Genomic DNA, 25,633 nt, shown 5'->3' on the forward strand with positions numbered 1-25,633 from the left:
ATGAATAGGAGAAGTCGACTCTGCCAGTTACCATGAAATTACTATATATAGGCAAACAGAGAGTGAAAATACATTGGGAAACTATTGCTGAAAAACTGTGGTCATTAATAGCATAAAAAATGGGGTTTGATATCATGAAAAGTGGCTAAATGCAATATTTTTATATTAGCAACGGCTCATTGCGTGTGTGATGTGAAAGGGATTGTACACAGTGACAAACCCTCAGAGAATTATCACTGAACTCTGTAGATCCCTTCAGCTCATTGTTTTGGTTTTAGCTCAGTCTCACAGCGCTCATCAGCCCCACACTTAAAACCCTCTCTATGCTGCCTGCCAAGCATCAACGCATAGACAGATAGTGACTAGCTGGGGAACATAGCAAAGCATTTAGCATTAAAGGGTCAGATTTTTATCTTAGGATAAGGAGAGTGACTATTGGCAGTAGAGTACTTGTTGTTTATGTTGCTGTTAAGTGGATAGGAAAATAAGTCAATGCAGTTTTAAGAATTGTAACTTTAAAAGTTTCAGATATGCATATGAAGAGTTTTGCTGTTGTTTTTAGGCCAGGCACTTAATAATATCCGAGCACCTGCAGCTTGGCCTCAGTGAGTGCTTTCTCTTTAATGATAAAATAATTTCGTATTGTTTGAGCCTAAAGTTTGGAGAAACTTAAGAATGTATCTTTAATAAGTCCATTGTTAGTATAGAGTGGTTTTGAGCTTCATGCATACTTAATTCTACTGTTTTAAATGTAGACTGGCTACTTAATCATCAGAAGACCTCCCGAAAGCCCTCTGAATCTCCTCCTGATCTTTTTTTTTTTTTTTTATCCCAGCAACACTTGCTCCTGTGGGTGGAGGGGGAGCCCTCAGCATGAAAAGCAGGTGAATTACAGGAGTCTGCGGAGGTGAAATGAGAGGAACAGCTCTCCAATGCAGAGTGCTGTAATCCCTGAGGAGATAATGTGTGGTGAGAGCCTCGTTGAGGTAACACTCAAAAGAGTGAGAGGCAGGGCAGAGGAGTTTAAAAACACCAAGCCGGTTTTCCTCAGAGGAGCTTTGGCATTTAAGAGCGGACGTCCCTGACGGTGTGACCAGTGGAGCCCAAACACTGACAGCTCAGAGGAAAATGGAGCTAAATGTTGAATACCTGCTGGACTCCGCAGCCACTGAACCTCGACACTGACCCTGGCTGTGTTGAACAGAAAGCTTTCCTGAATGTTAAACTACTGCACCTTCCTTCCACAAACTGCTGAGAAGAAAAAGCACCTCCTTCCCTTTTCTGTTTCCTCTTACATTTATCTTTTAGGCATCCAGGTCAACAGCAGAATAAACCACAATTCTTAAACAGCTGACAATACTTGACAATACTTGTTTATTTCAAGACAAAAGCACTTCCAAGCAAGTCAAGGAGCAACATTGATGAAAAGATTATGTTATTCTGGGACAAAAAAGTGAAGAGATGATGTCTGTAACAGAATATAGGGAGCAACTCTGCTGTCTTATCTCTACTGAGTTGCAGAATAACAGCATCAAAGGACCTAAACCTGGCCCACTAAAAAGAGTTTCTGCCTCAGGTGAAACAATAAAGAAAGGGAAGTCGCACAAAACCTGACCAGCGAGGGCACGAAACCATTATGCTGACATTTGACTGATGGGAAATATCTTTTCATTTCAATAAAATATCCTCCTGGACACCCATCACTCACCCTCTGGCCAATTCATCAATCCATACATCGTGAAGTTTATCATTTTGCTGAAGTGACAAATAGCGAGTTTGACGGCAGCAAAAAAACCCAAAACGAATTTTAAAGATTCTCTGGAGTTTCGAGGCCTTCAAAGACTGACTGACTCTTGCCAGTGACAGAGAGAGAGACCACAGCTCATTCATCTGCATTGTCCAATTCTCTACTGTTTTGGTGAATAGCCAAGCGCCAATATGACAGAGTCTGTGACAGGGCAGGAGATCCTGAATACCGATGAACAACCTCAACAAACAGCAGCGAACAGAAGGTCAGAGCTCTTTAAGCCCCACAAACCCAGAGTTCAGTGCTTCTCAGTATGAGCTGAGGCGACTCATTTGGCCATTCGGAGCATGTATCAGTAAGCAGGATAATGAGGCTCCAGCAGTGGTTGTTTTTGCTCCAGAGCACTAACAATCATCCTCAAGCAGAAAACGTCAATGTTCATTTTACTAATCCGCCCAACTTGTGTCTACAGTTTGACCTGAAGGGGTTCAAGCTGGGATATACACAAACAAAACAAACAAACAAAAAAAAAACACAGAACATAGAGAGACACCTTTCCTCATTTTTATCTGCGCACAGTTGGTTTTCTCACAGTCATAGAGCTCGCAGATAAACTGAAAAGATGCATTCTGAGTTATGTAATTGGGTTTGGTAAAAGTTTTTCATGAGCTGTCCTCAAGAACAACTACAAAAATCATTCATCATTCAGTAAAATGCTTCCACCTCATCTGAGTCATGTTTTTCTTTGTTTAAAAATTAACAGTTTTTCATCCACTGCACAGACACAGTCCCAGGTGATTCCCATTGTTGCTTTGCACGCAGAGAAGTTAGGAAAAACATTTGACTGATCCTCAATCTTTTGTTTTGTAAAACCACAACACGTACCATTTGAAAACACTTCAAATGTAGCATAAATTTCACCTCTGTGTCACTTCCCCAGTCCCAAACTGTAGTAGTTTTGTATAGCTTTTAGTTGTACTACATGCTGAATTATTGATATTGACTTATCCTGATCAATCACAAAAACCACTCACTCGTCTACTGCAGCTTTACATCATGCAGTCTAATAGTTCTGTTTAGCATAATCATTGATACAACGTGCAATTTACAGCTCTAGACAGCTCTATATATGCTAGCTTTAAATAGGTTAAGAATTATAAACATCCAATATTGGCAATATGGACAATATCGACAATACAGATTATATATAGAACTGTTGAGTTTAACAAGTAGGAAGCCAATGTTGATATTTGATGAAACATATCAGCCAGTTGTGAAGAACATTCCCCACAGAAATTCTGCACTGTTATTATTTCTTCTCACATCAACAGGGTCTCCATCCCTCACAAAGAACATCATCATCAGTCATTGCAGCAAGTGCTCCAAAACAAAGCCACAAAGCTCTCTATTGGCTGTAGTGATTATGATGGGTCTATAGGGATCAGAGGTAGGGGTGGATAGACAGGTCAACAGAACATCTGACTTTACCATGGGAGGCTCATCTTTGTTTCCCATTTTGAATTTTTACTGACCGCAACCACGATTGTTCCTGAACCTTAACCACCTGTTAATGATTGTCACCGTGATGATAAAGCTCCTTACCTTAGTGAAATAGTCAATTTAAGTCATTTTTGTTCCTAAACCTAACCAAACCTTAACCACAGCGCAGGCAGATGACGTCCTGCCATTAGAAGTATCGGATCAGAGAATGCTTCATCAAGTTGTTCTATAAGGTATGGACAAACGGTTGTGTTTTTAAATGCTACAACCTTTGGCACCTTTTCTTAACACCAACCTCTTGTGTTCATATGAATGATGGAGGGTCGTGGCATTATCATACTGCAGCAAAAAGTCTCATATGAGCGGCTGAGGTGAACTGTTGATGTGCAAATCATCTCCATGTCCTGATTTCTTCCAAGAGTCAATATTTGGTTCCTCACTAGCACTAGACCTCGACCAAAGGGGCGGCAATTATAGAACAAAATGAAAAGCCTCCTGCTCCGTCATTTAGGGCATGAAAACCTGTTGAAGAACATGATCTAAATGTTCTAAATTCTGTGTTTGTCCACCCTTATGCGTGATGCATCAGAAGGTCCACAAAGAGACGTCAGACAGCAGGTTTCACGTGTCCATGCACATCAGACTACGCAGATGCAGATACGTGGACAAAATGCAGAACACTGAGGACAGGCTGGTGAGAAAGTACAGGCAGCACGAGGAGAAACCTGCACAGATAAAACCTCCAAGCATTTCCTTTTCATGACTCCGTGTCAGCTCGTGTCCTTGTGACCATCCGTGCAGAAAGCATAACTGAGGCTTTACACTACACTAAATGAAAACACCTCATCATAGCCCGTCTTAAATGAAAGCCCTTACATTTCAAAGGCACTGAAAGCACAAAAGAGTGTCAGCATATATCTGATATTTTTGTAAACCTGGAAGTAGATAAACAATTGTTATTTTGTGTTTGAGCTCAGCATGTTCCACTTCACACTGCTAACGAATATTTGTTCCTCATCTTAAGTTGTTATCCAGCTGTCAAACACACTCCTGTGTAATGTGGATTCTTTCTGGCCTTCAACCTTTATCCAGCCAGACAGTACCAGATAATAAGCTCATTATGTACAGTACAATCTGTATGTGCAAGAGAGCGGCCCACGTATACATCGCCACAAACAGCATCACACCACTAAGGATGCTAATAATCTACTGCTGCCTTTGAAAGGATAAAACAATCACCCATCTCACTGAGGCTCGTCACACTGAGCAGCGATGTGGGTGGCTGTGTGGGAGACACATATCAACCAAATGAAGTGATCAAAACAGCGACGAGCCACATCACAGCAGCGTTTAAAATCTCTTCATCTCTAAACTGCCAGGTTTAACTCGCATAAACACAGACAAGAGATATGAAACAAGCTGCTGAGAAACAAGACTTTCACCAGGGCTCAGTTCAAACACTGCTGGAGCCCCAAACATCCACTGCAAATTATAATGCCAGAATTATGCAGATTTAGAGGGAGTGCTGCAGGCTACATCACTCGTACTAATGGCTCCAGGAGGAGATATGTATAATAAAAAATCGACTAATTTACCAGCTGCACTAAGTAAATAATTTGAATAAATTTGCCTGTAAATGTCTCTTTATAGAGGGCAGTAGACCAACATGTCTCTGTGGAAAATAAAAAAGTGTTTGGCACAAAATGTAATTTTGGTCTGTCATTCAAATGAAATACACAGCACGAGGATATCCGCATCATCGAAGCACCCAGCAAATCTAATTTATTTCAAAAATGAAAAAACTGAATTGGACACTGGGGATTCATAAAATTGAAAACTCTGCATTGCACCAGTAGAAGAGCTTATACTACAAACTATTTTTATGCAAATGAGCGGCAGAGCAGCATACTGTAGCTTTTGTCTTTTTATGTGGACAGTAGGTAGTCCACTGACCAAGTGCAAACTTACAGCTGAGCTGAATACATCAATACAATGCTTATACTGTGGGGTGAGACTGGCGATAAGATGGCCTGGTATTTGTGTTATCATATCACAACAGTGGAGCCATTTCCTTTGAGTCTGACGGTGTGTTTTGGGGGCCCCTTAAAGATGTTAAGGTAGTACTACACACTTGTGCTTATGAAGATAAAGAATGCAAAAACAAAAAGGTGTGTTGTGCTTGTGTCCTAGTGCAACTACTGCAGGTTTTCTTGTCTTGGTCTGGATCAAGTGAGCCAAGCTACAAGTGTGAATAGTGACTTTAAAATAGGGCTGTTGCAATGAAGGATTATCCCCTGTGGTGACGTGGTGTGGCTCAACAGCACAGTATAGGTTAATCAGTCTCACTCATCTGCAGCACTAGTTACATACAGTATTAAAAGAAAAGAAAAAAAATGTAATATTGCAGTTGTAAGAGTTTCTTGGCATCCTCTGTGGTTGGCGTGTCCATAGTGTGACAGCCCTACTTTAAAATGCTGCATTATAGTAAAGGAATACAATTTATTGAAGCCATTAGGCAATTGTAGCTGACTCAAACTAATAGCCAGTCTCTGCTTGACCAACACCCAGCATCTACCTTAGTAATGACTGATTATTTTCATTAAGGCCACAATGAGTAGACTCCATACATTTCCAACCTTAGTGCCCCCTTGTGGTAATTAAACAGCACCTTGACAAGCTGACTTTAAAGCATACCCTCACCTAATCAAAGAGCGGATACTCTGCAGCTTCAGTCAGCCGTACACCTGCTAAGGCTAAGCAACAGCAAGCACTAACGATTACAACAGCACAAAACAATACTGCACTTCTACACCTCGTTTATCTAAAGGATTTTCCGACACATCACCAATCTGTAAAACCCAGCTGCGGTCCACTGCGGAGCTGGCTGGACAGGAAGAGGAGATCTAAATGGGAAATATAGTTAACGTGAGGGGAAGCATGTTTCTTGTAACCTGAGGCCAGGTGCAGCCACTGCAACAGCGAAGCTATAAAGATCACACATGACACAGCACCTTTACAAGTTCACTGTAACAGCTGCTCTGCTTGTATCAGAGAAAGTGGATGTGTTTGTTTATGTTTGTTTGAGTGTGGGCATGTTTACAGTGTGTGTATGAAATACGGTTTTTATTTTTCATTTGTTCATTTCACTTTAGTTTTTATTGGTTTGGTTTTAGTTTATTTTTTGATATTTTCAGTATCAGTTTTAGTTTTTTCTTATTATAAGATAGTGAGTATTTGTCAGGGGCAGATTTAATAGGTTCAGAATTGGTATCACAATACAAATTATGAAGACAGCTGGCTCCCAGTCTTAATACATAGAATAAAAAGACACAACAACGCCTCCTCAGGCTCTTTCTGTTGACAAATTTGAAGTTCACAAAGACTAAAACCAAAAGCATTTCCTGTATATTTTTTTTCTATTTTATTTTTAGTTTCAGTCAGTTTTGTTTTTTTTTGTTATATCTGGTTTTAACTTTTTTATCAGCTAGATGTTTACACTGCTCTTCTTTTAAGTACTTCTTTTTTATATATGACTCTATTTTATATATCTATTGTGGCTTAAACCGGGACCTGAGAGCGAAATTTCATACCATCTCGTGTGTAAATGTGTGCTGGTGTGGCAATAAAGTTCCTTGAATCCTTGAATCCTTGAAATAAAATCCATTTGTCCAACTTATTCGAACATTTGCGTTTTCATATACAGCTCCTAAGTAAGTAAGTAATAAGTTCAGGGTTGCAGTAAAGGTATGAAAGAGACTTAAGAGAAGAATTTCTGTCCTTTGCAGAAGTGGTGGAGACAGGCATTCGTGCACAACTTTTAGACTGAACTACTAAACCTTCACAGGACTGTAATTGGAGTAAAAATCCTGACAGACTCCAATTACCAAGCACCGGTCAGAAATGAAGGACGTGGTGGTGAATATCTCCTGTCACAGCTTGTTGATCACATCCCTCTGAACAGATTGATCTTCTGAGTTTTACGGAATAGAAACTTCACTTCAAAAGGACCCCGGCTGCTTGTTTCACGAATAGTCAAACTTTTACAGTTTGAAAATCCTGAATCAGACAGGCTGAAGACACACAGGAGCTCTTTCAGAATAAAAAAAAAACCTTTACACCAGATCCCACATGAACTGATAAACCACACACTTCACACATGAAAGAGACTCTCCACCTCCTGTCAGAGAGAAGCTGGCGGTGGTGATGGTGGTTGGTTGGAGAGCTCAGGATTATAGGTGGCTTTGCTCCACACCAGTATTACACACATTTGTTCTCTGCCTGTCTTTAATTTAATCTTGTGTTGAAGCTTCAGGTCAATGTTAAGTCCAAAATGATAATGCATTTCACAGAAATTCAATTTTGTGCTGTTTGGTTCTCCAGGTTAGAATTTATCACACTCTTACGATATGACGAGTCAAGACCTGAAAAGCTCCTGCAGCTACTCCGCGCTCCCTGAAGAGAACGATCAGACTGCTCAGAGAGTCCACTTCAGATATTATTCACTCATTTACTACTACTATTAAACCACTAATTATAATAAAAAATAGCTTCTCTGAAAGTTGTTTGATACATGAAGCAAAACAGAATACAGAATAACAGAAAGCCGAACAGTGAGTGAAGGATCAAGATGAATTTAAAACAAAAAGAACAAGATAGTGAGAAAAAAAACAGAAGAAACAAGATGGAAACAAGAGAGAAGAGAGGAAAAAGAAACAGATGGCAGAGGAGATAAAAGGCTGCTGCAAATATAGATAAATACAAATAAAAGAATAAAATCAATAAAAACAGTAAAAAAAAACAGTACAAGGACACTTGATAGTTTTCAGTGAGAAGTAAACTGACATTGTGGGATTATTAAGAGAAAGTGGAGTACATGCCATTGTTTCATTGAAGGAATATGTTGTGATTTCAGAGAAATAATGGATAACTATCAGGTAAATAAATCACCTATTTTTAGGGTTAAAAATAGAGTTTATCTTTGTAGTAAAGTTGTACAGAGCAGTTTTCCATCCCTGATTCATAATAATCATCTAGTTTCCATTTGACATTGAATTGTACATATTATTAAGAGCTTTTTTACTGACAACAGCTGCCTGATGCATCTGGAAACAAGGCTGATGAGAGCAGTGAGAGTGAGTCAAAACAGTAAAACCAAAACAATGAGCTGAAAGACACTAAAATATTCAATAGAGCTGAGGGGAACTCAGAATTCACACATATGTGAATTCTTTAGACACACAATATAACACATAATCATTTGAATCCTTGTTAGTATAAGGATATTTATTAGTGCAGCGTTAAACTAGTCTGATAGCAAAATGCAGGGCTTTGGCAGATGACATTGTAATGCTACAGTATGTCTGAGACAGTGTTCATACCCCTCAGCAATCAAGAACACAATCAGACGCAATGGGATTTAATTTAACGAAGAGAAAAGCAAAGACACAGGACACAGGTTTCTTTAAATGGAAGCTTATTCCATCATAACTATTTCAGCTAGTATTGGATCATGGACAGATTCAACCAACAGCAGAAATCTTTTCCTTAAACTTGAACTTTTTTGGCTGTGCATTAATATTTATACCGGTGCAGTCTTGCAGAAAGATGCACTCTTGGGGCGCTGCAAAACTGAGGGTTGAACATGAACACACGCGCTCGCACTTCCTTAAAAGCCAGCGGGGGTGAAATTGTACTGGCGGTTGAGAAGGGAAGGCACAGCAGGGAAATAGAAAACTATAGAAATAGAAACTATTAGCTAGAAACATTTTGTTATCACCCTTCTTTTCTATACTTCCTCATTCTTCCTCTCGCCTTAATCCTCCTCTAACTGTCCCTTTTCCACAACTGTTTTTTTCCCCCTCTTCCACTTTCCTCACCTTGTTTACATCCCGTCTCGCTCATTTCTATCCCTGTCAACATTCCTTGCTTTCCTTCATACCTGCTATCTGCTATCCTCCCTGTCCTCCTCTGCCTCGTGCTTCGTCTTATGAAGTCAAACCATCTCAAAGATGTGAGGCGGTGCATCCAGAAAGCAGATGGTGGCCGGTGCACACATACAGCAAAGTCATTGAGGGATGAAATGGGAAAGGGAGTAGAAAATGTCACTGCAGTTGTGAGAAATACAGAGGGAATTCTACTACCAGACAGCCTGCAGACTCTGACCCCTAAAGTTTATCCTCACATACTTTTTACTGCTCTTCCTCACCCTCTTTCCCTCTCTCCCACACTGTCCACCTCCCTCCTCCTCCTCCTCCTCTGTCCTCACCTTAGTGCTTAGCTCCAATTTAGCTCTGTCTTGTTGAGTTGAAATTCAGCCTTTCCCTTCCGTCTTTAACGACCACTGACTCAGCTCCGTCCTCCTCTCTACTGCAAACTGACCGAGCCTGCTTCTTCTCATCAGCAGTCGCCACAGAGCAGCAGTCTGCAGAGCTGTGGCCAACAGATTCATAAAAATACACACAACCGACACAACGTCCAACTGTGATCAGCGTCTGTCTCGGCTAAAAAAAAGGGGACACGTCAGAGCCTGAACTGTGCCATGTGACGTGACGTAGATACACCGGTTTGCTCACTGATGACTGGCGTTAACATACATCAGTGAGAAGCAGATAATGACCAAGCCAGTCAAGTTATTATACAGTCTGATATGAAGTATAAAGCACTGCTCTGACACTTAACAAAACCCTTCTGAATGAATGCTGAATTAAAAAGTCTCCCTGGTGGACTTGCTGATGTACAATACTGTAGTCCGAACCTGATTCATGCCCAAGGCTGAAAAGCAGTTAATTGCAGGGCTTACAATGACAACGTCTAATCCGCACTGTGAGGGTAGAACGAGGTGGAGTTTTCCATAAGTGGATGAGGTCATATGCTATTGGGAAAACCCATCCAGGGAACACCATCCAGGTGTTAAACTGCCTGGGTATGAGGGACAAAGGTATTACAAACATTTACATCATAACCAGAACATGACAATATCCACCTTTTGCTGACAAGACCTGCAAGGTCAAACAGCAGTCATACCTTCCTGAGGTGGGAATTGAAGCGGGTGTGTAAGACATTATCTGTGTATGTGTGGAGGCGAGACAGGAGCCAGGGTTTGAAGTTTTCTCTGAAGCTCTCTGAAGATTTCTCTTACATTTACTGAGAATATTCAATGTCCCCAGAGGATAAATTATAATGATGATTTTTAAGTCTCCTTTTTGTGCGACCACTTGGCCAAAATTTCTCCTCTGCAGCCCTGTAAAATAGACCTTGATTTTAAGATATCAGCGACATCTTTGTTTTTGTTTTTTTTACTACTGAACTAATCAATTTTATTTGTATTTTAAGGTGTTGCCTTGTGTGAAGAACGTCTTCACTTGGGTTTTGTAAAGATTTGTAAAGATTATTATTATGTTATTATAAATTCTCTATTCCTTTTCATTTCTGACATCTCATGACTCCATGATTGTTATCTCTTTTTGTTTTTGCACTTTGCTGTTTAATGTATTTTTTTCTCTTCTCTCCTCTTATTTTTCTTGTACAAGCACCCTGTAACCTTGTTAAGAAAGGTGCTATACAAATAAAGATCATAACAATAATTGTCATTATTCTTATATGAGGTGTAATGTTTAACTTTGTATGCAAAATATAGGGAACTAATGGTCAGATTTCCTTAAAATCTGCTGGCAAATACAGTGATATCCTAATGTTGATGATTACAATATCACAATCATGAACAGTTTAATTTGAACTTTGCTGAACACATTTCATTTCCCATTTCCACCATCACTATAAAATAGTAGTTAACAGTTGTGACTATGTGTAATAACATGCTGTGTTTGCACCAACTGCAGGACAGACTCTCCTCTGTGTGTGGACAAATTGTCTAATCAAAAGCAAGTCCCTGCTGTAACAGAGACTGAAAGAACATGGTGACCTTGGGAAGTAATGCAGTTACAGATGGTAAATTTAATGCCTCCAGTATAATATCCAATTACGACAGTCATAACTAATGTATACACTGGTGCAAATAGAGTTGTAAGAGTAAAATCCATTTGTTGTTAGTCTACAGTCTCAGAGTGACAGAGTATCATGATCTCAGCAGATGAAAGCTGATATTCGAAGCAACAACAAGTCATCTTTGACGATGACAGCCTCATTTGATGAATGGCTTCATTTTTGGGGAGTTGGACTTGAACAAATCCAGCAGTCCAGCAGGTCCTAATATCAAATGGATGGACTGGAGTGCTCTGTCAGCGTCTCACTTAGCTACGTGTTCCTGCGTTAATAAATCCAGATTCATGACTGGTGGCTCCACATTCGCTCAGTAACCTTGACTTCATCAGATCCCATTCATGGCTCCACTTTGCCTGCACACATCTCCATAAATGACACTAAAGAAGAAATATGATGGGGATTTATCCCCAGCTACTTTTCTTTTCCCTCATCCTGGCTCTCGCTGATGCTGCCCTCTCATGAATCATAACGAACCGGGAAGTTTGTGGGGAATTTCGCCATATTCACCCCAAATTGCAATGGCTTAGCTCTTATCAGTGCAAATAACCAGTTCACTGAAAAGCAATAAATTCCCATTAACACGTCTTTGCCACACCTGAAATAAGCTCCAGCATACTCTCTCCTTCCTCCGCGTTTCTTTACCAGATTAATCTTGGAACACATGAAGGATACTTCATGAGCTTGGAGATTTAATCAAGCGCCCTTAATATTCCCCTGGAGTCTCCACATCTTAAATAACCAACCCTTTCGTAAGGCACCCAATAGCCTTCTTTGGGTGAGTAATAACACCCTTGAATTTGCCATTCAGCCTCTGGCATCTCAATAATTTACCATAACTCATATTAAATCTGTCCACAGCCTGCAGCAGCTGAATAATCAACCAATTCCTTCAACACTGAGCATGTGAATAACCAAACCAGATCTTATAGTCTAATTAGCTGAGACACTGGTCACCAAGCTCAAGGCAAAGTAAATACAATTACCTGCCCGTCATGTCAGCCTTGATAAAGTTTAACCACAAGACAAAGGGGCAGTGCCCCTCTATATGTGAATGAATTTCACCTCCATTTCCTCAACAGTCTGTCACCTGACTGATCTTTTTAAATTTGACTTTCAGGCAGGACTCTCTCACGTTTCTCTCTGCAGGCAGAAAGTAAACAGACTACAAAGTTTAAATTTCATTAGATGCAAGTTTGAAACTTGAGGCTGGACTGGGAATGTGGTGACTCAGAGGAAGTGAATCACTGAGTCACCGTCACTTAAACGCCCAGGGATGTGGGCAAAAATGCAAATCAGCACGCACACGCACGCACACACACACACACATACACACACACAGTAGGAGTGGAGTGGTATTATCTGTCATTAGGCTAGGATTAAAGTCATTTAGTGTTCTTCAGATTATCTGTCATTAGGCTATGATTATGGTGCAAACTCCAGTGGCTCTAAATCAGCTCAGAAGGGAGATAAAAACCTCAGGGAAGATTGATGAGACAAAGAGAGAGAGAGAGAGAGAGAGACAGAGAGAGAGAGAGAGAGAGAGAGAGAGAGAGAGAGAGAGAGAGAGAGAGAGAGAGAGAGAGCGGATATTTGGAGATGACAACAGGGAAAGTGAAAAATGTAATAGGACTGGATTATTGAGGGAAATATTTAACTGCAATTTTTCTGACTGATATTGTGATTGCTACTTAAATTGTAATTAGCTCTAGAAACTCGACTGCAGGCCTGCATAATAAACAATATATGATTGAGTACATTTTCACAAACGTATCTTGTTCTTGCATGAATATAATCTGATGAAATAATGCAGGGGCTGATTGCTGAAGTCCTACTTGTGCAGGGTTTTTCCCTGCGCAGAGGAATATTTGGCACCCCCCCAAAGAGGATTTAGTCAGCAACAAAGGAAAATCAGCAGCACCAAAATGATAAGAATTGTGAATAAATTTAGATCCTCTCTGAATGTGTTCACAATTGTTGAACAAGAAGGAAACTTAAACATAGGAAACTTAACATAAACTTAAATGTAGATTTTGAGTCATATCCTGCCTCCTGTGACCCTCATATAAACCAAAGTAGTATTTCCAGTAGGTGAGAACTGATAACCTCCTTCTGGGTGCTACATACGACAATGTCTGGATCTGATTCTGAAAATGACTAGAAAAAGCTGGCAGAGGTTTTAGGAGGACAAACTTTGACCTGTGAGCAAATTACAGGTGTTTTTGTGTATATGTCCACATTTACACTTGTTTGTACTGTGATACATACATCTTTTATTCTGGAGGTCACTGTAAAGTTACAATATCACCCCCAACATGGATGCTTGTTGTCTCATCAGGTATGTATGAATGAATTTCAGCTTGTTTTTAGTTTTTAAATATGAAGTGACTATTAGCATCCAGGTGCAAATAGCAAGACTATATGTTTGGTGGTTTAGGTCCAGGACTTTCACTCAGGAGAGCAGGGTTTGAATCCTGTGTGAGACTAACACTCACATTGATAAATACATTGATATACTTGTTAAATTATACATTTCTTATTCTATTTCTTAAGTTTTTCTTTTATTGTTATCAGTTTTCAGTCATAGTTTGGTTAGGTTTAGGCACCAAAACTACTGGGTTAGGTTTAGGAAAAGATTGTGGTTTGGGTTAATAACATGTACACATATTTGAGTCTGAGATTTGGGCAATAGGTCAACATTTTCTTTTTACAGCTAGCTAACTACTTCTATCATTACTATTCTGTCAGAGTTCACACAGGGTTTTTAACGTAACTTAAGCACAGGAATGTCTGGAAAATGTACCATTTTTTGGAGTTGGTTCTAATTCTCTATTTATATTCTATTAGATTTCATCTTTATTCTTATTTATTTAGTTTATTGTACTTCCATATTTCTCTTGCGTATCACAGTGTGACTGTACCACCTGAAATTCCCCTGGGGATGAACAAAGTATTTCTGATTCTGAATACATTTTAGTATCTTTTCAAAATCATAATATTGGGGTTTCATTTACTCAAGGATAATGGAAATCTTTGTTTATTGAGTAAATGGTCAGAAACAACAGGAAAATCTCCATATTTCTGTCAAATAGGGTAACACACATAACACATAACCTTTACTGCAATTAACTTCATCATTCTGTGGGTGGTCTGAGGGTTCACTGAAATTTGTTTTACTTGTACTGTAAAATTTGGTGGCTTCTGACTCATGTTAATGCCAATATTTTATCATATACACTGATCTTAATTATTGCATATTTCAATAAGTTTGTGGAAAAAACGTAAATAATTACAGCAGAAAGTTCCATTACATCATATTTTATTTTTGAAACATGATTTGGAAGATCTGACATTAGTTTCAAACTGTAAAATTTATAATTATAGCTATAAAATAAAAGAGTGCTTTGGCCTGTTACTTATACTGTGCGTTTTAGCGTGTTTGCAGTGCGTCTGAGAGATGGCTCTGCTGTAAAAAGCACAATGTAAATAAAAGATAATAAAGGTCTGTGTGGCATATATGGAAAATGCAGCACTTTCAGTGGACTTTTTATAGCTCACTGCAAAATCATCAAGTTTCTGCCGCTGCAGTTTTCTGGTGTTTTGCTCTGAAGTAGTTCATCTAATGAGGATGTCCCTGTCTGTGCAATCAGTGCAGTTCTTTAAGTGTGATTGTAATCTTTTATTTTTCTAATATTTACCAGTCAAACTAGGCTAAACACAACCTCTGAGCTGAGCACACACACACATTAATATGAAGCATGTGGGGGTGGGACCGACACCGTCACGGTCTTGATGTTCAGTCAGCTCATTCATTCAGTTTGTCTGTACATATTCTAACTCTCCTGTCATTTCAGACCCAGCCACTCCCACCCAGTCTTCCTACCAATAGATCGCCTCACCTGCTCGTCCTCCCCACTCACCTGTTCCCATTTCCTCATCAGCTCTCTAGTGTATTACCGGTCCATTTCCACTGCCTCTCTACCAGATTGTCTTTGTTTTCCTGCATCCTGTTTATTGCCTGCCTCTTACTTTTCTCATCCTGATCTAGTTTTTCGATCCTGCCAACGTTGCTCGGATTTTGCCTCAGCCTTTTATATCCTTGAATTTTTCGAGGTAAAAACTCTCCACTTTCACCTTTGCCTCCTGAGTCGTACTCTTGGGTTCCTCTTGTTCTCTTGAACTGTGACAGATACATATTTTAGTACTTTTCTTTTTAAAAATGGTGCAATATCCGTTACTACTTTCTCCATAACCATGCCTGTCAATCCACAACATCCAATGTTTTCTGTTTGCTAATGGACAGGTAACATACAGCCTTTCTCCCCTCTGTCACTGGGACCAAATGCAAAACGAAGGGGTGGAGGTTGTGGGTGTGGCCCTATTGGCCAAAGACACATAAGCCTTCAAAAACAAGACAGGGGTATGAACAGAAGATATCTAAATCTACTGTCTGTGTTAGTTGCTCATACATGAGGAAAAGAAAAAGAAAAGACAACTGGCATGTTGGACATGATTTACCTGTTTCAGTTTCACACTTCTGTATCGCTATCCAATTTTTTTTTTTTTTCAAATAGTGATGCAATTCAATCTCTGGCTATTCGTGCACACGCCCCTGTAGCTGGGTCATATTTTGCCACAACAAACATACAAAGTAGGCCCTCTGCCTTAACAAAGTTGACTTTGTGCTATATTTCAATGATTGTTCAGGCAATATAACAACAGTGAGAGTAAGATAAGACCTTATGTAAGACAGACTTATGTCGGGTAACATGGGTAACAACTTGAATCTCAGACCTACCAAACAACCTAAACCTTGACTGGGTGAAGCACAGTGAATTTCTTCAAGACAAACAGTACAGGTATAGACTGTATATAAGAAGTGGCGTCATCAAGTTTGGCATTTCGGGTGTTTCAGGGTGTTGCTTTTGGTTGTTACCCAGCTCCCATTAGCAGCTTCTGCTACGCTAATTTCTTTTAGCAACCAAGGAAAAACATTTTTGGCCCTACAGTATACAAACTCAGTCCAGTTTAAATGAAGACTTACTCAGTAAAGTGCTGTCTTCTGGTTATTTGTTAGTACTGTCTTATTTCTGCATTCATTGCTATCTCGGGTGACTTCAACCATGTCACCATGGCAAAGGCACTGCCCAACTTTGGGCACCAGAGAGGAGAGGACCCTGGACTCTGGACTCACCTGGTGCAATAATTTACCTCTGTGTAATAATTTGTAATACATAATTTTTAAAACATATTTTTATATATTTATATTTTTACTTTTGTATTTGAAGTTTATTCTTATTCTTTTGGAGCTGTGTGTAACAAAAGCAATTTCCCCCTGGGGATTATTAAAGGAATTCTGATTCTGATTCTGATTTCTAAAGGTTTTTAGACCACCAACTAACCAGAACGATTGCAGACAGACGACCAAGAGCCATGATCTATGAGACAGAATGGGCGTGTTTTATGAGGAATACTGTACCACCCAAAATCTAAAAGTATTGCAGAGACAATTAAGAATCAGCTGCTTTTACGTATTCTGTTTTTACTTAGTCCGCTGAAGTATATGCCTGGGAAAGCCTTTCATATGATTAACCAAATAACACATCAAAATAAAACAACAAATGCTAAAAGATTTAAGAGATAATTTGATGGCAACTGTGTGTTTCTGTAAGAAAATGATGTTTGTACATTGCTAACAAGGTGGCACCGATATGCTAATGCTTTAGTGCAGTAATGATTTCTAAACAGCAGAGCTAACATTGGGATGTTTGTTGTTTCAAGTGGAATTACACTCCAATATTAGTCAAACTTTCTTTGAATGTGTAGTGATTAATATGTGCTGTTCGGGAGACGGTTCCACTATTCAGTTTTGACTCTCTAAAGTGTCTCCTTTTAAAAGGGATGAAAAGTGGCTCCATTTGAAGAAGAGATTCAGGCCTGCTGCTGCTCAGACGCAGAGTTTCTGCGAGTGAAGAAACACAAATATCAAACCTCACAGGACGTATTCTGATAAACAGCGTTAGATAGACCTTGCCCCTGGCACTGGCAGAGCACAGAAACTAATGAAATGTGGAGAAAAGAATTAAGTGAATGATGTACTATACATGGCTCTTCAGGGATTAAATGGCTGAAGGACAAATTATTGGTTTCAGGGAGCTGTTTTTTTTCCTTTGTTTATTTTTATTACTTTTTTTTTTTTACAGCTTTGGAATGACAGATACTTTTTTCCATCAAGGCAATAGGCTTTAATTTGGCTCTCTACCACTTCTGATGACAATACTTTTCATTCATCCATCTGTCCTCTCAATACAAACCTGTCTATCATCTAAGAGTCCATTTACCTGATCATCCTTCACCTTTAAAGAGGTCTCTGTTAATCTATTATGTACTCATTCATCCTGAATTCAGCTTAATGTCAGTATCACAACCGTTATTGTTCCCCTTGCACTTATCTAATCAACCGTGCAGTCTCAATCCACACTCTGTCTCTTTCTTTGACAACTAATACAAGAGTAGAGCCACCTTAGCCTGCAGTATTTTTTTTAGATTCGTTACTTTTTTATCTATTTGGATTTGGTGCATGTTCATTTGTTTTTCTTTTTCAGACTGCAGTGACCCACTTCACCCATTACAGTTTCATTTCCTCTCACCTCATTCCTGATTTCTTTCTCACAGGGAGCACACTTATTGATCTCTCTCAATAACAACTAGTTATTTATCTGTTCAATCAAATTACCCCTAGGGTAATCCTTACAAACCTTATACGTGTAATAGCCTCATTATTTAATTGTCAAATTAAATGTGATAGTATGATGTAATGGCTATAGTTAAATGTGATGTCACCGTGAAGATCAATTAACAGAATTAATTGTTTCCTGAGAGTTTTATTCTCTTTTCTCCTGCATACAGTTTGAACTGGGTTTAAGGCTGCACTAAACAACCATTTTACATTAACAATGGGTGAAATGACTGCTCATGGGGACAAACCCACAGAGAATTATCACCTGACTCTGCAGTTCCTCTCGGCTATATTGACATTTTTTGCCTCTTGTCACTTGTTTTTGGTTTTCCGTCCCACAGCTTTACTGTTTTGGATCACTGTTCTGATCAATCCCATTTCCAGCAGTAACACAAAGCTGTTTTCAGCAACAACAAAAAAGAGCTCAGACAAAACCAGCTGACAGTCAGACACAGTTAGTAACTAGCTGGTGAACTGAGTGGAGCATTCCCTGAGGAGTTGGTGGGGACCAAAAACAGAGCTAAAAGAGGGTAAATATTAGAATATGAATCCTAATGTTGCTCTCTCCTGGATGTGTAAATAAGCATCTCTCTGCCAACCCTTTTGCCTTAAAAACTTTACACGGTATGATGACAAGTTGTTTTGTGACGCCATGTTTGGCACCACCTCGAGGATCCAGTTTCTATTTGTAATAATGATGATAATTACAAAATATATCCACAAAGCACTAAAATCACTACACCAGAGAACAGGCTGCTGAAAAAGATCTTGAAGGGTATTCTGGGAAATGAAGTCTCTGAGTTTAATCTAACACTTAAGAGATGCAGTCTTTGAACTTGACTGATGGATTGTATGTTACAGGAAGAACTAGTGTGATAATTTTCTTTATCTTTAAACAGAACTTTAAATTAGAAATAGGCTATTTGATGACTTACAGTCTGAATCTAAGGAAGCAGTGACACAGAGACTTAAAAGACTTAAACTATATATACTAGAAGTAGTTTTTAGGCATGTGGGGTAATGGGAGGATCTATTATGTCAGTGAGGTTATTCACAAGTTCTGTTTCAGTTTATTTAATAGTGTCTGCTTATACCCACAGACACTACCAAACTTTACTGTGTAGCAATATCATATGATAGGATCCTCTGAAATGTATGACAGAAACACTTAAGGTGCACTTTCATAGCACAACTAAATGACAAAAATTCCCATGGCTGATATTTTTGGAACATACACAGTCCGATCCAAAGGGATAAAAGCAAACTAATCAAAGGATCAGGAAGATTTCTGAAGGCATCTGAGGATAACCATCAGCTAACAATACAGCAGGACTAATTAAATCCATTAATTAACGTAGGCATAAACTCAAAGTACTGCAGTGCTCAAAGGAACTGAGAAATAAATCAGAACAAAACAAGTCACAAGACAACAAAACTTTCTGAGGGCACAATTAGAGGCACAGCAGCAAACCATAAAACAGTAAAGAAGAAAGACAACAGTTTCTACCAGCTTCCCTGTGAAGAGTAATGAAAAAACCTCTAGTGGTGTTATTATTGTTGCTCAGGGAAGGTCTTGCTAAACACCTCTGCAGCATTTCAGACTAATTTTGATTCAACTCCACACATTCAATCATCTATGATTGTCAGCATCACCAATAAAACATCTGGAGCCTTTTTAAAGGCACATTAAGAGCAGTTGAGCGAAGAGGCAGTCTGAGCTGCTCTAACAAACATTAAATTTCACTCTAGGTACATGTTATTTTACTGAAAGTTAGCCTTTATAAGACCTTTTTTAGACAGTATATGAGTCAGCTTATCCGCAGTCTTAAAATGAATTTAATTGAGTTTCTACAAAAAAGCAAGCAGAAGGTACAAAGGTCTTAAGAATAGTCAACAAAATTCTTTTACCTTTTATTTTTTTAAGATTTAAATAACCTTCATTTCATTCATTAGACTACCTTGGTAGCAGAAAAGTTGTAGAACATTTAAAAGAATCAATTCATCATTTCTAATTTCTTAATCCATTTTCTGTCACTTACCCTGATCCAGGTTGCATTCATTTAATTAATTACATCATGCTGCTTTTCCATTCTACTTTCGCATTAGTCATGAAATTGTTCATAATTCTTTATTCTATGTGGTGTTAAAAAGTTCTTTAAAAGTCTTAAATCTTGCTAGGTGAACCTTGAACCTGCATCTGTCAGCAGAATGACAGAAGTCAAAGATCCACAGTAAGAGGCTGTCAGATCTGATAAATCTCTCCAATAAGTAGTCAGTGACATATTTACTTTAACAATGCATTAACTCTCCACTTGACGAAGAGATATTACGATTTCAGTTAGTGATTTCTCACATTCTGTATTCTGGGAATGTCTTAGATTTCCCAGAAATCATATTCACCACCACAAAACAACAGGCATGTGCATCGCTTTACATTCTGCAGGTGTTTGCACTTTTCGGGAGCAATTTCAGGTTCAGTCTTGCTTGAGGACACTTCAACATTTGGACAGGAGGAGCTGGGGATCAAACCACCAACAAAATAATCGATGACGCTCATGTTGCATCACCTGCCCATCCAAACAATTCTACAAAAAATGTTACAGCATGTTACAGTGAAGCCACTCACTCAAAGATATCTACAGAAATAACCAACAAACAACAAAACTGAGCTGCTATAACCACAAGACACACTGCTAACAGACTCTATGTTCTCAATCTCACCTTTTCCCTTCAACACCTAAACTAACCTGCAGCGCAAATGAGGAAAACAGCAGATCACTGTTCCTGGCAGCTCGAGGGCACATTTTAGTTCACATTTTAATAATTTGGCTGCTGGATTCTGAGCTGCTAAACACACAATGACTCTTTCATGCTGTAATACTGGAAGGCGATTAAACGCGCAGTGACTTTACAACCCTGCGGGGCAGCGTTTCACACGCTGACTTCCTCGAATCTTATTGCTAGTGACTCCCTCCTTCGCTGCTCCGGCTAACAAGTCATCTGAGCGCCATCTGTGTCTGTTAAAATATGTATGTCTACTTTGTTGTCATTTAGTACCAACTGTATAATGAACAGTCAACTGTCTCCAGGGGGGGAAGGAGATGTGAAGCTCAGTTTGAAACCTGAACTTATTATGCTGCTGTGGTTTATGGTCCGTGCATGATGAGTGTGCTGCTGGGTCCGGCCGAGCGAGATAAACAGAGAGGTAGATGGATACAGAGAGAGAGAGAGAGATTGGCCAAAGCAGAGAAAAAAAAACAGACAGAAAAAATAAAAGAGTAGGAAACACTTCCACTAGAACTGCACCAAAACAAAACATTTGGCCACGTTCAGCCCTAACTTAATTATTTCAATCAGTGCTGTCCACCTCTGATATGATGGATTCATTTTCTTTTTGGCATTGCTCATTTGACATATTTCCTAAGCTGTTAAACATACATTATAAATTATTCATTTAAAGGCAGAAATGTATCACAGACTTCCTCTGCCATTGAATAGGAGTGATGGGTCAACCTCGTTTACGGACCTGGAGGCAATAAAACAATGGCATATGTACTTGGGATGGGGTGGAATAGCCAATTTGGCAATTTCCACCCAGGTGCATGTTGGAAAGGGTGTATTTTGTGTTTAATGTTCCCCATCTTTTACATTTGTATCACCCTTCAGCCTTGCCAACACGTAGCTGGCATGTGGGAGAAGTCTGCCTTGGGACTTTCTGCCGATCGTCACGGTTTGTGTCTTTTGTGAAACCAAAAGTCAGCCTTCACTTATTATGTTAAACCCCAACGATGATCTTTTCCTAAACCTAACCAAGTAATTGTAGTGTCTAAATCGACCCAAACTGTGACTGAAAATATCAAATGACAATAATAAGTCTACACATAAAAAGTCCATGTTAACATGTGAAACATCCATGTATTCTACGTCATTTATATTACGCCACCAGGGTGCAAATAGACACTTCATTAAAGCACTGTACCAGTCTGGACCTCAGTACATCTCTACCATAAACTGTAAAAAAGAAGTGGACGTAGCCACCGTGATGTCACCCGTTGGTTTGTGGACTGCCCTTTTTAAGCCTGAAGTTTCGCTTTACAGGCGTCGCCATCTTGGTTTTTTAGAACTAGACATGACGTTCATTCCACAAAGACCACTTCTGATTGTTCAGTCTCAACATAATACCGCTCTGCTTTATTGTCTATTTTTCTCTAAATGGGACCAGAATTTTCTAAATGAACATCCTGCTGTGTTGAAAAAGACTGTTAACTGGCAACTGAGACAATAAACTCATTAGGAAAATGTTTACTGAGGTAATAAATCTTGTGAGAAGTCGGCTCATTTTCTCGTAGTCCATGTCCATTGGAAAGACTGCACGTTTAAGGCACTTCCTTAAAGGCACTTCAGGCCCAGAGGCTACATCCACTTCTTATATGCAATCTATGGTTTCTACGTAAAGAAGGATGTTACAGGTAAGGCGTCAGTTTGGGGATCACACATCAATACCAATACTGTCTGTAGCAAAAACCGTCAAGCACCGAAAGCTGGTTTCCCATTTCTGGCCAGATTGATGATCCTTTTTACAAACTTTTTCATTATTATATTAACATGATTTGTATAATCGTGATTTACTATCAGTGATGTATATAGTTAATTGAGTTACATGCAGTCAGGTGGCCTCTTATAGCTCCACCCACCTCCAACCTGGGCAGAGGTGTAATCAGACCGGTGAACATGTGGAGGGATGTGCAGGGCCTTCGAATAAAATTTCTTTTTTTGCTTTTGCTCGACATACAAACACTTCATATTCAAAGAAACAGCTAAAACCAAACATATCCTCGTCCAGATGAAAATTATGAAACTGCAAGACGAGGAGAAAGCATCAGCAGAGAGGACAGCGCAAGAATGAGGGATGTGGGCACATTTTTTTTTTTAAAAACATGGGTATGTGGAGGACAGAAAAAAAATAGGACATGGCAGCTCTCTGAGTGAGGAACAGAGGGGGCAGCAATCAGGTAGAAGAGAAGAAAGAAAAACAGTGAGTATGAGGACAAATACTGCAGAGTTTGTGTTGGGAGGAGGAGGAGATGAGGTGACAGTAAAACAACAGACAGCGAAAGTTAGGAACTGAAAGACAGGTTGGGGAGAGAACGGAGAGTTTACAGCAGATCTGAGTCACAAACAGCAGGAAGGAAAAACAGAGACAATGTGATATTTTGGTCAGGCTGTATTCATTTCTTTCATGGAGGAAGAACAGTTCCGGATGAGGAACTGCACAAGCCATCTACACTCTTCTATCCTTCTTTCATCTGTCCAAGTGTCTCTCTCCTTGTCTGCAGCAGAAAGATCAGACTCAAAATGATGCTACATGTTGCTTTGCTTATAAAATCCTCCCTGAAGTGAAATATCAGGGTTCCTAAGTACCTTAATATCCAGTTTTGGCCTACAGTTTCCTTCTAAGAAGCTTCAAGGTTGGAAAATCAGCTTCTTCTATTGGCAGCTCTTCATTGATCGAGTGAAGTATTTAAAACCAAGACTGCATGTTTAATGGCTGCACCATTTCTTCAAAGTTGAACCAAATATATGTTTTTTGGAGGGAGGTTGGTGGTGAATTCAGGATCCTCACTAGAGTCTAAAATAAAGATCTGTGGGTTGGACCAAAGTTTGAGTGCAACATGAGTTTGTAGTGACTGTGGGGTTTAAGAGGTTAAAGACAGCACAGATGGGAGGGAAGGGGATAAGAGAAGAAGAAGAATATTTGACAGATAAAAAAAAAAGCAGATAAGAAAGGCAGGAAAGCCTAGAAACAACAGGCAAGAGGGGGGTAAATAAAGAGCAGAAAATGGAGGACAAGAAACAGGAGGACAAGAGATCATTGTGTTGTGCAAGAGGAGAATAAAACAGTGCAAGGATGGAGGGCTTTTTTCCGCCATCTGTTTCGATTACATCGGGGCATACATCACTGCGCCCTCTCTCCTCCCTTCGTCCTCTCTCTCTCTCTCTCTCTCCTCCTCCTCTCTCAGGCAGAGAGGGATAACAGCAACGCCCCGCTTTTCGTATTCACACGGCTTCACACCTGGAAACTACCCAATGATGATGCCAGACTGAAATACTGGCATTTCTCCTATTAGAGGAATCAAACCAGCATCAAACCAGCAACCTCTCAGTCCCACACACACCTCTCCAAACCTGCATACTACATTTGTCTCTATCTGACACACACCCTCACACTCTGGCTGGAGTGTGTGAGCACAAACGTGGCTCAGTCCCAGGGTGCTCATCATGCTGCTCTGAGCACCAAATTAACCAGAGAGAGAAGAGATAACGTTGTTTTATGCACAGGGTGGACCAGCAGAAGCAAAAAAAAAAAGCTCATTTCAGCCCAGAGAGGATGAGGCACACAGCTAACACCTTCACCTGCCAAACATTCAGCTCTGTGAATGAGAAACCGTGTCTGTGCAGCAGAGTCCTCCAATGCAAAGCTTCTCAGGAGGACTTATGATCATATTAAGCCTGAGAATCAGTAAATAGCTGATTAATGGAATAAGGCAAGGACGTTGCATAAAAGTTGTTTCTACAAAATATGCAGAGGACACGTTCTGTTTAAATGTTACTCTAAGAAATAGCATTCATATGGTTAATTGTTCAGACTGATGCAGTTCTTTAAAATATATCTATACAAAATTAAATCATCACTGATGCCAAACCACCTCAGCTCCTCTTGAATCTCTTCAACAACGCGCGCTGGTGCGCAACCGATACGCGCAAAAACCCAAAGGAGATAAAACAGAAAGCCCTGCACTTTCCCTGGATTAATATCATAAATAAGTGTAACAAACAAGTGAAATGTTGCTAAATCCAGAAAATAGTCGCCCTGTGTTTCTCCAGGCGGTTTGACAGAGGGATAAAGCCCCGTTTAAAGCCGCACCTCTCGGTTCTGCGCTGCCCGGACTCGCTCCGTCTCCTCCGGGGAAAGTAAAAGAGCGCACAGCCTGCTCACCTTCTCCGGTTGTCCCATACGAGCTGGACAGAAGCAGGGCGACCTGAGCGATAATCCCAGCGACTCTTTTAGTCCCCAGATCCATGATGAAGCGGCGGGAGGCTGCAGAGAAGCCCGGCGGCTTGCTGGAGGAGAGAGACGGTCAACCTCTCTTCTCCAGCTCCAAGAGAGATCTCCTCAGACCGACTGGAGGGACAGAGGAGGGAGGAGGGTGGTTTTACAACGCGGCCACAGCTCCAACTTCAGAGCTCCTCCTCCTCCGAAAGCTCCCACATCCAAACTGAGACCTCCAGTTTCCCAGCCTCCACTGCGTGCGCGGCTGACAGTTAATGACCTATTGATCACCATTTACCGAGCACAAAGAGGGCAATAAATCCCACCAGACAGACCTACGGTAACAGCGATATGGGCCGGAATCAACACGCACATACCAATGAAAAGAGACTGAACTCCATATAGTAATAATTATATTCTTATATTTCTATTACCCACATCTCTGCATTTTATTTCCTTTTTGGAAAATATTTGCTTCACACCAACTTTGGTTTGAATAAACTCGTTCAGTCATTCAAACTCGTTCATAAATGTATTACTAGATCCCTCCTACATGTTAAGTAATTAGCTAGTTTCAAACTACTGATTTACCAAAGGC

The 25,633-nt window shown here is 39.9% G+C and overlaps 1 protein-coding gene across 1 annotated transcript in view; it reads right to left on the reverse strand.

Moving 5' to 3' along the window:
• Positions 1-25,066, reverse strand: part of LOC139213849 (contactin-associated protein-like 4) — a 104,067-nt gene extending 79,001 nt beyond the window's left edge. The window contains exon 1 of the mRNA XM_070844511.1: positions 24,982-25,066. Within this exon, the coding sequence (XP_070700612.1) occupies positions 24,982-25,066 (85 nt within the window). The remainder of the gene's footprint in view (positions 1-24,981) is intronic.
• Positions 25,067-25,633: the final 567 nt, after the last annotated feature.

This window comes from Pempheris klunzingeri, chromosome 15 (assembly GCF_042242105.1).
Source record: "Pempheris klunzingeri isolate RE-2024b chromosome 15, fPemKlu1.hap1, whole genome shotgun sequence".
Classification (NCBI taxonomy): domain Eukaryota; kingdom Metazoa; phylum Chordata; class Actinopteri; order Acropomatiformes; family Pempheridae; genus Pempheris; species Pempheris klunzingeri.